General features: G+C 58.8%; 4 protein-coding genes across 4 annotated transcripts; 2 read left to right on the top strand and 2 right to left on the bottom strand.

Moving 5' to 3' along the window:
- The first annotated feature begins 3,111 nt into the window (after positions 1-3,111).
- C8Q71DRAFT_773324 (uncharacterized protein) lies at positions 3,112-4,081 on the top strand. The gene is made up of 7 exons (XM_047924456.1): positions 3,112-3,204; positions 3,262-3,415; positions 3,472-3,538; positions 3,605-3,663; positions 3,718-3,837; positions 3,889-3,958; positions 4,028-4,081. The coding sequence occupies exons 2-5, from the start codon at positions 3,277-3,279 to the stop codon at positions 3,756-3,758; spliced, it is 306 nt and encodes a 101-aa protein (XP_047776166.1). The 5' UTR covers positions 3,112-3,204; positions 3,262-3,276; the 3' UTR covers positions 3,759-3,837; positions 3,889-3,958; positions 4,028-4,081.
- Positions 4,082-4,678: 597 nt separating this feature from the next.
- C8Q71DRAFT_182313 (uncharacterized protein) lies at positions 4,679-5,541 on the top strand. The gene has a single exon (XM_047916818.1). The coding sequence runs from the start codon at positions 4,848-4,850 to the stop codon at positions 5,454-5,456; it is 609 nt and encodes a 202-aa protein (XP_047776165.1). The 5' UTR covers positions 4,679-4,847; the 3' UTR covers positions 5,457-5,541.
- A 1,178-nt stretch (positions 5,542-6,719) lies between these two features.
- C8Q71DRAFT_675523 (phosphatidylserine decarboxylase-domain-containing protein) lies at positions 6,720-8,187 on the bottom strand (the record flags this gene model as incomplete). Its single annotated transcript, XM_047919706.1, has 6 exons — positions 6,720-6,908; positions 6,972-7,096; positions 7,170-7,357; positions 7,418-7,668; positions 7,730-7,823; positions 7,877-8,187. Coding segments are annotated over 6 exons (1,158 nt in total), but the record flags the coding sequence as incomplete, so codon positions are not given.
- Positions 8,188-9,153: 966 nt separating this feature from the next.
- C8Q71DRAFT_909470 (uncharacterized protein) lies at positions 9,154-9,618 on the bottom strand (the record flags this gene model as incomplete). The annotated part of the gene is made up of 2 exons (XM_047929046.1): positions 9,442-9,618; positions 9,154-9,383 (listed from the first exon to the last, which is right to left on the bottom strand). The coding sequence occupies exons 1-2, from the start codon at positions 9,523-9,525 to the stop codon at positions 9,156-9,158; spliced, it is 312 nt and encodes a 103-aa protein (XP_047776163.1). The 5' UTR covers positions 9,526-9,618.
- Between the last annotated feature and the right edge of the window lie 2,931 nt (positions 9,619-12,549).

The following is a 12,549-nucleotide window of genomic DNA, read 5'->3' as shown; positions in this document are numbered from 1 at the left end:
CTTCACCGTGTTTGCAAGAAACGTACTCACTCGCTTTTGCGGCGCGAACGTGCGGTGCCGCACTTCGACGTCTCGTGCTCGCCCTGATGTCTCGCGCCCGCTCGCAAAGCAGGTCCTTACACAAGATCCAGCCGGTGTCCGTCACATTCCGCGTCGTACCGGACCGGCTTCTCGCCTCAATCAGGTTTGTCAAGACTTTGCATACCGAGACACCGCGATTCTGGCGATAAAATATCAGCAAATGTCGAAACCAGTCGGTGAGAGGTCGGTAGACTGCCCCATCGCATTCTTGCGAGTGTACTCACCTGCTCTTGCGATACGAGCTAGTACGTGACTGCCACTCGCGAGAGTAATCGCGCTCGCTTGCAGTGCATGCCCTCATGCACGGTCCAGATGGTTTGTGCTGGAACATTCGTGCACCCTCACCGTCCCGCAACGAGCTCGCAACCACCAGGCGGCCTCTGGAGGCCCAATACTCAACTCGTCCGCCTGACGGCCTCGTGACGACCTCCCGTACCGGTGTCAACCATCGCACTTGAGCTCGTCTGGCACGCTAGTCGGCGTGCTGCACATTCATTGAGCAGGAATCAACAGCCGTCAGCAGAGCAGTGACTCACCGACTCCGACAACTCGACACACCTGTCCCTTCGCTCGGCAGGTTGCCCGGTCTGTTGAAAGTGCGGCCATTGGTGCTGTACAACAATACGCCCGGTCTGAGGTGTGTCCCAGCCCCGCGTCCCGGATCCTCTGGTCGTATCCGTGGTCACCTGATTGTGAATGTACGACGCACTGGACGGGCTACAGGTCAGTAGAGATCGAAGTGCAGTGCGTGCGGTCTGACTTACCTACCATGCTATTCGTCTGTACTAGTCCCGCAATTCCTCCAGTGCCATGCGGAACCAGACTATCTTGGGACTGCGGTGTATCCAGTACGGTCATGCCCGGGCGTCCAGGTAGAAGCTTTACGTCGCGGGCCGAGGCTGTGGATCGGTGTTCTTTGAACGTCGACCGCACTGTTCAGCGTGCTGACCGGGCGCAGATTGTCCGTCAATACAAAGACATCCTAATCCTTACTCGCCCGCGCTGTGCTTGCCAGTGCTGAGTGGAATCTTGCGACATGTTTGCTCGTCCACCGAGAGCTGCGAGGGTCACCGGTCATCATTCAAACTGCGTGTAGATTACTTAAGAAAGCAATGCTGCTTACCGGTTCAATGCCTCTCAAGCATCATCGTTGCGGTGGCTCGACAGCCTCCGCAGCAGTCACATACATCTGGTAAGTTCATGATATCACCTCAAAGGTTGAATACTACTCACCCGTACCATTTGGCATGCTGTATGTGTTGAACTTGCACGACAGAGCCATGTCCCTAGTGAGCTGTAGTGTTTGTTGGTGTTGTCGAGATCCAGACATCATCAGACTTCGCTTACCTACTAGCGCTCACCTATCACCGTTGCCACTTTGCAAAGTGCGGCTGTGACAGTTGCAACAGTCTCATAGGTGTCGCTGGCTTCGCGAAGCGGCTGATCGGTGGTGTGACTCATTGTTGTAGGCTCACGGATTCTCTAAGGTAGTGGAATGCCTCAAGGTTCCATCTCTCTAAGACCACTCTTACAGTGAATATCAGCCCTACGTTGGGCATTGCAGACCCTCGAATTGCTGATAAAATTGGGTGGCACCCAATTCTGTCAGAGATTCGAGGGTCCGATAACCCTCCGGTTGCTGATCAGGGTAGTCATGGTGAGTACAAATTTGGCGGATTCTCCGGGGCCCGGGAGCGAAGCACTGTCATCAGCCTCCACTAATGACAGTGCTTTGCCCAACGCGAGGCATGGCAACTGGGCTTATGTGAACGCCGGTGGCTGCGAGACACCATACTAGGAATCAGTGAACTGAGAACTCAAATCCGTCAGCCAGCTTGAAGGCCGTCTTGAGCTCACTATATGGATGCTAACAAGATATTCTGCAAGGTCAGCTGGGTCCGCGGCATTCACCCGCTTCATACACAGTCCGAGTGAGCGGCGGAGAGAGTGGTCGTGGCTGGACACTGGCTGGACGTGGAGGTAGGTAGAGAGGAAGCGCGGGACCGCGGGACCAGAGATCGTGTGCGCGATCTGTGAACACGAGGCTCTCGACCGCTGTGGCTACCGGCGTCTACGCGCTCTTGCTCGGTTTGCCCGTTTTCCTGCTCTGCTTCCGTGGCTGGCTCCCAGCCAGTCTCAGTGGGACTTGATGGGGTTTTCGACCCAATACAGGACCCTTGTGCTGAAACATATGCCTCATTCCCAGCCGCTCTGCTCGCGGACAGCCGTCTATTGCGAGAGCTCGTGTTTGCCGTTCAGAATAAGTCCTATAGGTAAGAGCAGCTGGCGAACATCCTGTCGCCCTTCCCCCGCACACGCGCCAATCAAGGCGCTCATGTCTGATGTATTTTCCTTGCAACCTGCGAAGATGTGTTATTGTTCGGCGATTGCAAAGTCGCCTGACAACTTCCGGGAGAGTGCAGCCCGCTTTTGCCGTCATTGGACACCGCCAGTGGGAAGCCAGACGTGCAAGCGGTTGCATTTTGATGGTAGTCAGAGACGCGTGTCGGCGCTGTAGTTTCGGCGTGTGCGCACGGACCATCGCACACGTAAGTGCAGGCCGCTCTGGCGTATATAAATAATGCCTGGGGAGCATCACCACTCGCAGCCTCTTGATTGAACTCGACTCCGGATCCCATCCTACCTGGAAGGCAGTTCGTTGTAACGCGACGCTACGGCAACCGTCTGCAACCTGTTCGGTACGAACTTTGATCGTGCTGCTACCGTTGCATTGATGCTCTGTACTAGACCCTTTGGACGTCAATAATGGGTGATTATTTGACCCTAGTGAGCAATATGATCATTCAGTATCATGTGCTAATGAGACGATTTACTAATGACTATGTGCTGCAGCGCGATATCGGGCCGTGTGCATAACATCGCTCCGAGAACGTAGCTACTAAAGGGCCCGGTAGTAGTAAGTACGGTACTCTGTATACATGATTGACATGCTGACCCGATTTTACTCACACGACACAGTGACATCTAGTCGTGAACTCGCTCGTATATTCAAACCGAGCAGGGTATGCGCGATCTCGGCGCTGCGTACCGAAATGGTGCTGTAGAGCAGTGGCGAACGCTAACGCTCCCAGTCGCGTTTTGTCTTTATGACATACGGGCAAGGTATGCCTCTACCAGTGCTGTCGTCACTGTACACTGATGCTACAGTATACGAGGGAGTTCACACGTCTTGCTATGTTTGTGAGCTTGTCAAGCAGGGTATGCGCGATCCCGGCGCTACATGTTATCGCAGGCTTTCCGCGCGGATTGCAATCCTGGACACTGTCAACTATCCACCACGTACCCGATTATGAATTAATATCCAACGTGTATGGTGAGCCCCTCTCAGTATCATATAGCTCATGGTGTGAATGTAACTCTGCGGAACAGATCACAATGAGCCTCGTGAACTCGCTCGTATATCCTCGTCAAGCAGGGTACTAGTATGCACGAATCTGTATGTATCATTGACGTGGTTTGCAGGTTGTACAACCGGCGACTGAACACGTCGCACGCCCGGCAGCGCATCAGTCGCCCATGGTTACGATTCGTATCCCTCGTATCGTGCGAATTGTTATTACCGTGAGTCTTCGAAACACCGTGACATCGTGAACTCCCTCGTATATCCCAGCAAAGCAGGGTATGCGCGATCCCGGCGCTACGTTTCACAGCAGTAGCCGGTAGCGCAGATGGCACTACCGAATACTAAAAGCTGTTGGACGCCCTCCCGGTCACATAATCATGACCCATGTCTAGGTAAGCACTGTCTAGCGATGCAAGGTCGGGTACTGACATCGTATTATCCAGACCCTTGGATGACTTCCGGTAACAAGTAACCGCCTTCAAGTTCGAGCGCGGTTCTTGCTCTCTATTCCCGGTATGTATTGGTTACCACTGGCACCCCTTGTCCAATGACCGAACACTAACGTCGCCCGTTTCCGCGTAGCCTACAGTACGGTCGCGCGACGCGCGTTGCATATCAAGCAGGGTATGCGCGATCCCGGCGGACAACTCACGTCCGCCTCATAGGGACAATACACGACCAGTTAGTAGTGATACATCGCCGATTCTTACAGTGCGCCCCCAAACGGCGTTACCAGTGCGTCCATCTCATTGAGCTACTCTAACCAACACTCATACTCCGCTCTCAACAGATATATTGGCGGCATCTGTACCCGACTACATTGAGGCTCGTTTAGGTAGTATTAGCAGTACCTACCGTAGACAGACCGCGCGCCCCATCGACCGCGTGCAGAGGCATGCCGTCGACGACCAGCGCCGGCTCGTCGTCCATGCAGACAGCGAGTCGGGTTTCCGCGCACTTCGTGTCGACGCTCCGCGCACGAGCAGGTTGTGCACGCCTCGCGCGGGATCGTCGCGCCCTCCGAAATGGACACAACGGCTGCGCGTTGCGATCGACCCAGACATTCCTTGCCGGATCTGCGAGCAGTCCTCGTTCGTCCGGCTTGACGAAAGCGGTCGTTTCCAGTAGTGACCAGCCGGCTGACCGTTTCTCTGCCCGGCATGCTGCAGCCTGCATCGCCCAGGAGGCTTCGCAGACCATCACGCGACGAGGTCCCCGAGACCCAAGGATATCCGCGAAATCCACCGCTCTCCGCCCCGAGTCGCCAACGTTGTCGTCGTTGTAACCTGAGCATCGCCCTTGCATTTTTGCCCAGTAGCTCTTGCACGGCCTGCTCCGACTCCAGACTTCCAAGTGCAGCCTTGATCCTCGCTACTTCTTCGGCAGATGCACTCACTCTAGCATGTGCCACGTTTGCTCTGCACCGATGAGTCGGCGTCGATGTGAACGGGCGACGACGGTCAGGCCATGGCCCGTGCTCGCGTGCCTTCGTCGAGTGCGCAGGTTGTTGATGAGTGCGCCGTCTTCCGCGAACTGCGCCCTGCAAGATTCGTCAGCGCGTACCTCCTTCTCTCGTGTCCGTCCTCTGTGCATCGCCGCGCCACCCGTCCGCATCGCCGCGCGCCGTCCAATGCCTATGGCGGCATGCACCCTGTCCACTCCTCGCCCTGGTCTGTCTCCGTGCTCGTCCTGCGCCAACCGCGCGTCACCGGTTGACTGGATCCTCTCGATGTTCGTCAGCGCGCCCGCGTCTCCGCGCGCATCTCTTCCTTTCCTCGTCGCGCCACACCGTCCCCAACGCAACGTCCGTCCGATGTCCAGCAGCCCTCCGCTCCTCACAGTGATTCTCCTCTCGCCCTCGCCTCCTCTCCACGCCCGTCGCTCGCCACCCGGGGTCTGTGCCTTCATGGTCCTGCGTTGCGATGCTGTCCGGGTCTTGTGTAGCATGCCGGTGTGTCTTGCGTTGACGTTTCCATACTACACGGAACTGACGTCCATCCCCACTGACTAGACATCGGGCGCTGCGTGCGAGGTAGCATAGCGACGCGACACCGGTACGTCCGCGACCTAGCTCGTGACGTCCACCTGACCGAACCCGCCTTCATTCCCCTGTGGGTCGTGCACACTCCGCCGTGTCGGCGCCGCGCAGCAAGAGGGTGCTGTCGTCGTGACGACGCTGGTATGGTGCCCCGTCTTTGTTCTTCTCGAGCGGCGCGCAGGTCGACAAGTGCACTGCACAGGGAGTGGGTCCGTGACCCGGCTGGACAACGCTTGGGGACGCGACCGCGCCTCGCCGCACGTTCCGCGTGCGGTCGTTCCGTCGATGGTGTGCGTGGCCGGCGAGTGGGATGGCGAGACCACCGGTGAGTGACGTTTGCCTTGCGCGCGGTGCCGTGTTCGTCGCTGATGTTTCGACCTCTGGCTGTCGTCGTGGTGCGGCGTGGCGGTGAGGCCTCGGCGGGTGAAGAGCTGACTTGACGCAGGTCAGAGCAGCGCGCGGTGTTGCTCCTCAACGGGGCGACGTCGTGGATCGCCGTCTTGCGCGGGTCGTCGGCGCGATGCGAGACGTGGCAGTGGTCGTCCGGTCAGTTGGTCCAGCTCATTGTGTCAGACCTTCTCTGACCGCGGCCTGTTCAGGACGGGCTGTGGTCCGACGGTGTCGGGGTGGTAGATAGATGGGAACGAGTTGCCGAGCACGACCATGCCGGGTGGGCCAGAGCTGAGCACCGGAGAGCTTGAGGAGCCGCTTCTCGTTGTTCGCCTCCCTCTCCTCGCTCAGCCGGTTCAGCTTCACCCTATGCACCGTCTTTGCCTCGCCCCACTTCCGCTCTTCCTCCTTCCTCCACTCGCCCGCACAGCTGGAGCACGGCGCCATGAGTACACAAGGGGAAAACGAAGGGAACGCACCGCAAGGGGATGTACAAGGGAGCACAAGGGTGCTCGTGGTGGAAAGAGGCCGCACAAGGAGAGCTCCAAGGGAGAGCAAGCGGCCGTGGGCGACGTCGAGCGACGCGCAAAACGGCGCAAACGCAGGGTCAGCGAGCGCTTGGGCCGGTCGTGAGATCTGCGATCGACCAATGGGATGCGTTGAGCGCGGCGGGGCCGGCGCGCGATTGGGCGCAGGCGACTCGGAGGGAGGTAGAGATATGGTTCCAAGTCCAATCTTCTCTCGCAACCCTACAGGTTCACCTTCGCAACGGACTGCCCAACCTAGATCACGCACCATCAGCACCGCATTGAACCCGCGCGTCTCGTCTGCGATCCGCAGCGCACGCACCTTCACATACGTCTCCACCGGCTCCTCCCCGCTCGAGTTCCTCACGAGGTCCTCGTCGAACGCGACGAGGCCCGCGGGGAAGAGACACACGACGGTGCTCCCGCCGTACGCGAAGTGCCCGAGCTCGTCGCCCCGCGCGACGGCGCCCCCCTTCCGCGCGCCGCCCGTCCACCTGATCGAGCCGACCTGCCCGTGCGCGGCGTGCGTCAGCGTGCGGAGCTACGACATGAGGGGAGGGAGGGGACGCACGAGCATGGCGCCGATGGCGACGAACGCGACCTGCTTCCCAGACGCGGCGTGCGTGAGGTAGAGCACGGCGCGCTTGTTCGCCGTGAACACGTCGAACCCGGGCTCGTTCACCGCCTGCGGGTTCACTGCGCCCACCCAGTCAGTCTCAGTCTCCGAGTCGCTCCCAGCGCGGAACGGTAGGGGTACTGCGGCGCGCACCGGTGTAGTACTGCCCGGGGATGTCGGTGATCTCGCCGACGGTGCCGTCGAGCGGGCTGTGGAAGCGGTGGTAGTCCGCGGGGGCGAGCCGGAAGGCCGCGACGGCCGCGCCCTCGAATGCGCGCGCCTGCGCGGAGTCGGGCGGGACCCCGAGGAGGTGCGGGATCGTGAACTCGTTGCCCTTGATCCTGTCCAAGGTACGCGACAATTAGTGGGACGATGGGGATGAGGGGAACGTGCGGACGCACCAGAACTTCTTCGCGAGGTCGACCGAGGGGTAGACGACGAGCCGGCAGTCCGCCGCGCTGCATATCGCGCCGGGGATGTCTGCGTTCTCGACCGGGCGCGCGGCGGGCTTGAGCCGGCGGTAGAAGAACTCGTTCATGGTGGGGTACTTTGTTGGGTCGGGCTCGAGGAGCTCGTCGAGTGCGATGGTGTACGTCTCGATGAACGAGGGGATGCTCTTGACGGACTCGGGCGAGTCGTAGATGCGGCCTTGCTGCGGGTGCGGGGTCAGTCAAAGGCGGGGAAGGATGGTGGTGTGGGACGTGAATACGCACCCGGACGGACAGCTCTTCGAGGATGGACTCGATGCTTTTGTTATGAAGGATCTTGCGCTGCTCGCCGCCGTAGAACAGCAAGTGCATGCCGAGTCTATGTCGCGCGCGACTCAGCACACCAGACGACTCGACGACGACGCGACGCACCTCGGGTAGATGGGCATGCTCTCCCAGAACCGCTGGCCGGTCTTGCGATCGATGACATAGTTGCCGACATGGGCCTCCGTGGCGAGCCTCTCGAGGCCGGGGATGAGCTTGTGGACGAAGGGGAGCTCGGCGAGCCTGTGCATGGGCGCGTGGATGCCGTGGCGGACGTCGGCGTGCTGCGCGGACTGGTCGACGAGCTTGTTGAGCGAGGCGGCGACGACGGCGGGGTCCTGGGTGTGGGCGGGGAGGTTTGTGGCGGTGATGGACTGCTTGGGCTTCATGTCTGCTTCGTGGAGGGGGAGCGAGGTCATGGTGGGCGTCGAGGAGAAAGAGCGGGCGGAGGTATAAATAGACCAGGTGCGTGCCTTTGAGGTCATGGGCCCGACCCTAACCCCAGCCTATGCTCTCTCCATGTCTCCATGTCCGCAGCGTCCAGGGGTACGTGCTGGGATAGATAAGACAACGAACCCGCAAGGACTGATGTACTCACGGTGTCTTCGGAATCGCAGAGCCTCGGTGCACACCGATGCGACACCACGCTCGGCCTCGAACCACAAACAACGCTGCCACCACGGATCGTCTGTGTGGTCGCAGCCCCACGCCAATCCACCGCGCTCCGGCGTGGTTGCAGATACCGCCTCGTTGGCGGTTGCGCTGAATGGCATGACGAAACGGCGCACGCTGTATAGGCGTTCACAGACCATGCGTGGATCTGGTATCGCGGACGTGTTGAACCTTACTAACCTCCTAGAATGTCACGGTCACTTGTAGGAGGCGAGCAGTAAGTATGGAGGTCGAGTAGAGTAGTCTCAGATCTGCATACCGAGCACCTCACCCCATCCCACTCAAGTCGGGCTCAGCCGCACCGAGCAGTCTCCAGCAACGAGTTGGCCGCATCTATGCGCGTAGCTCGTGGCGCAAGTACGCTGTGAGAGCTTGTGCGATAGCTTGTAGAGGAGATGGGGGCTGGATGTCGAGCGAGAGGGCCTCGTCGTGGTCAAAGTGTATCAAGCGCACGTGCGGGCAGGAAGCAAGTCGAGCGTCGAGCGCCCACGTATGTTCTTGACTTCCAACTCGCGCGGATGTGGTTGCAGTACAACCTCACGCACACAACACGGGTGGGTACGGCTCATTGGCACTATGGTACAGGTCGACGGATACGCTTAGCCGGCGACCGGTGGCCAATGAACATCCACGCGAAGTACAAGCTCGATGCCGTCTCAACTTGAAGCATCAAGCCCTTCAAATCTCACCAAGCCCAGGTCGCCGCCGCATTTGCTCAAGGAACGCTACATCTTCCCATTCGAACACGATCGATTTTACAACAAATGCGGATTCCCCTGCGCGGCGTCGCGCCCATCGCGGCCAAACCGTTACACGCTGCTACTAGACAGCCGGACTCCCGTCCCTCTCCTCGCCGCAGAAGGGAAGCGGCCCGTGCAAGGCTGGCTGGCGCAACAGGACCGACGGCGTTCAGCACTTGCACTCGGTGGGCTTGCACTGGCAGCTGTCAACGACCCGGGTCAGCGTAAGGCGGTGCGACGTGGAGCGAGAGTGCGACGTACGCCTCGCCGCAGCTGCAGCTGCTCACGCCGCAGTTGGCGTTGTTGACGGGGACGGCGACGTTCTGCGGACCCTGGTGAGCACATCTCTCGATGGAGAGGTACCGTTTGCTTACGGTGAACATTGTGAGGGGTGTGTTGAGGCGGGGTGCTTGTGAGGTGCGGTGGGTAGTCTGGGACTGGGGAGACACGGTCTGCGGACGTCTCTCTTATACGTCTGTGGGTCGTCGGGACACGTGTGGTACCGGTTCAAGTCGTAGCATCCCCTTGCGGTCTAGCTGCCTGACGGCGAGCAAGGAACATATCGCCCGATCCATCTGTATTGCGAGCCAGCCTGGTTGCTGCGATTACCTGTTTCTATCGCAGTGGCTCGCAGTGGACGCTCCCAGGCCGCGTGTGCGGATGTTGCTCCACACGTACTGACCCCGTTCTACCTCCGCGAAGCTGCTCCCCGGCTTCTCCTGAGGCATTTGTGCTGGCAGCTGGGGGCGCCACGAGCGCAGGCCTCTCGTCCTCGAGATGGGCTGTACGCACACCGGTCCCGTCCTCAGACAGTTGCCATTATTGGCCTAGGCGAGGGGGTCCGAGTCGTGACTGGGCTCGAATTGTGCGGACAATGTGTGCGTCTTTGATTATGGTGCTACAGGAAACGTACACCCAGTTCTGGCGCGCCCCTCTCGACGCCCAGCCCGCGCCTTGTGGGATACCACGCACCCTGTCACTGACTCACTGCACAGTGTAATTCGCAAGCGTTGATGGGTTCGAAGGGTCATCTAATCTTATCGGCCTCCCGTCGGTGGCATATGGCCCCCCGGTGATTCCATCGAGCCTCTGGCTCTGGGCTTCTCGAGATCTCTGTCGTGTCAGTGCCTCGTTGTCCAGGAAATGCCTCAGTGGATGACCGTCACTACTCAGCGCAAATGCCTCAGACCCTAGGCGCCGCTCGGAGGCACAAAGGACTCTCCCTGGCGGGCGGCACCGCCTCGTCTCGAATTGCATAGGTTCCTTTGTTGTGGACGATTGGCGTAGACTCACGTGCTAGTCACTTGAACCCCAGGACTGGACTCCTCAACTGAACGCTAACTACACCAGGAAACAGACTATCGTATGCGTGTGGAACCTGAGGACGCCGACTCTGCGAGTGGCAATCATACCTGGTGAGGCATACAGTCGTACTAAATACCCGAAGTCTCGGCTGAATTGCTTATTTGCACTCCAGCACTCGCGACCCCGACCCAAGAGGTTCCTTGCGTGCAGCTTGACGGGATCGTTTGGACTCGAAGCCGTCGAAGGGAATTTGATCACTTCGCTATCGCTTCCCCACCATTTGTGGCACCGCAGATCGGGGTACAAAGTGATCCGCAGCTGGGTGCGCTACCTCGACGGGCCCATCAGCGCCGTCATACGTTAGCATCAGCAAGCCGTCGTGCATAGCAGGGTGCATAGTACCGCGTACTATCGCACGCGAGCAAATGAGTTTGCGACCATGGTCGGTTTGTATCTTATCGCACTGGCGAAGATGTAGCTCGGTGCGTATAGATCATGCAATGGATTCCTTGATCGAGGGGCGCTCAATCAAAGTCGCGGTCTGATCATCCAGGACACGGAATTTCGCAGGAGGACTCGCTCAAAGACGCCACAGCTTTCCAATCAAGACGGTACAAAAATGCTTTTATTGCCCTTTGCGCCCATGTTTCAACGTCTACAAGTACGGTAGCCGCCGGTGTCTCCCACTTTCGTGTCTCAAGGTAACAGCGACAATTGGTGCGGGAGGGTCAAAGGGCGAGGCGTTCAACATTTAGCACTTGCACTCGGTGGGCTTGCACTGGCAACTGTCAGGAAGTCAGCATACGTACACATTGCTATGCAAACGGGACTGTAACGTACGCGTCGCCGCAGCTGCAGCTGGTCAGGCCACAGTTGGCGTTGTTGACGGGGACGGCGGCGTTCTGCAGACAGCAAGGTAAGCATCCCATTCGAGGCGAGGGCTAGCAGTGGTGCTCACGGTGAACATTGTGAAGGTGGTGGTACTGCGAGGCGAGGGTGTGCTTGTGGGGTGCGTTGGGTAGTCTGGGACTGGAGAGACACGGCGAGCGAACGTCTCTCTTATACTCCTCTAGGTCGCCCGGACACGTGTCGCAGCATACTCTGGACGTCCAGATCGCCGGTTGTGGCCTCGCTTCGTGGACGCGGCCAAGGTGCTGCTTTCCGATTCATCTGAAACGAGATAGCCAGCCTGGTTGCTGTGGTTGCCCGTTTCCTGACGCATCGGCCCGAGTACAGACGTTGCTGCACCTGTGTACTACTTACTGACGCCGTTCTACATCCGCGCTGCCAATGAGAGATTTGTGCTGTGGGTACCACGATCGTAGGATTCTTCCCTCCAAATCACTCGAGGCGATTGGACTTGAAAATCTAGACGTCGTGCCATCGGCTGGTTGACTCGGACGCAGGCTTCAAGGCGCGCCTTGACGCGGACGCAAGATTATCGCCTGCGCAACGTACTCAGCTCGCGATCCTGCCAATGGACGTCCTGCTGCCTTACGCGATCCTGCATTTGGCGACGGTATCGTATGATAATTCATTCCACGCAGTGTTGCCTGAACCGCTACACTCCTCTAGGAACCGGTTTGGCATGGCTGTTCAGAAAACGCCTCAGTTGACGACAATCGGCACAAATGTCTCAAGACCCTGATCAGGGCATTGAGTGGGACGGATAGCGAAGTCTGACGATGGCAACGACAGTGAGGCATTTGCGCGGACGATCGGTATTCGAGGCATTTGCGCTGAGGATATTCAAACTGAGGCATTTCCTGAACAGCCATGCATGCCAGAGATCTCGAGAAGCTGAGAGGCAGATCCAGCGGCGCTGCCTCGACTGAATTGACTAGTGGCCATGCGCAACGCCCGCCAGGGCGTTGGGCATGGTCACATGACGCAACATTACCATAACGGGCAAACTATCGCGTCGCAGGATGGCAAAGCAGCTCACGACCGATACAGTGCATCGATGCTCAAGGAGAAACTTCTCCATGTATGATAATGCACCATGTGAGTAGTACACACAGGTTTGGCAGGAAAATAACATGTATTCGTTGCATGGCGAATGAT

Source organism: Rhodofomes roseus (assembly GCF_022264815.1).
Source record: "Rhodofomes roseus strain CIRM-BRFM 1785 chromosome Unknown C8Q71scaffold_18, whole genome shotgun sequence".
Classification (NCBI taxonomy): Eukaryota; Fungi; Basidiomycota; class Agaricomycetes; order Polyporales; family Fomitopsidaceae; genus Rhodofomes; species Rhodofomes roseus.
The sequence above is the reverse complement of the archived record's forward strand: the minus strand, read 5'-3'. Positions and strand labels throughout refer to the sequence as shown.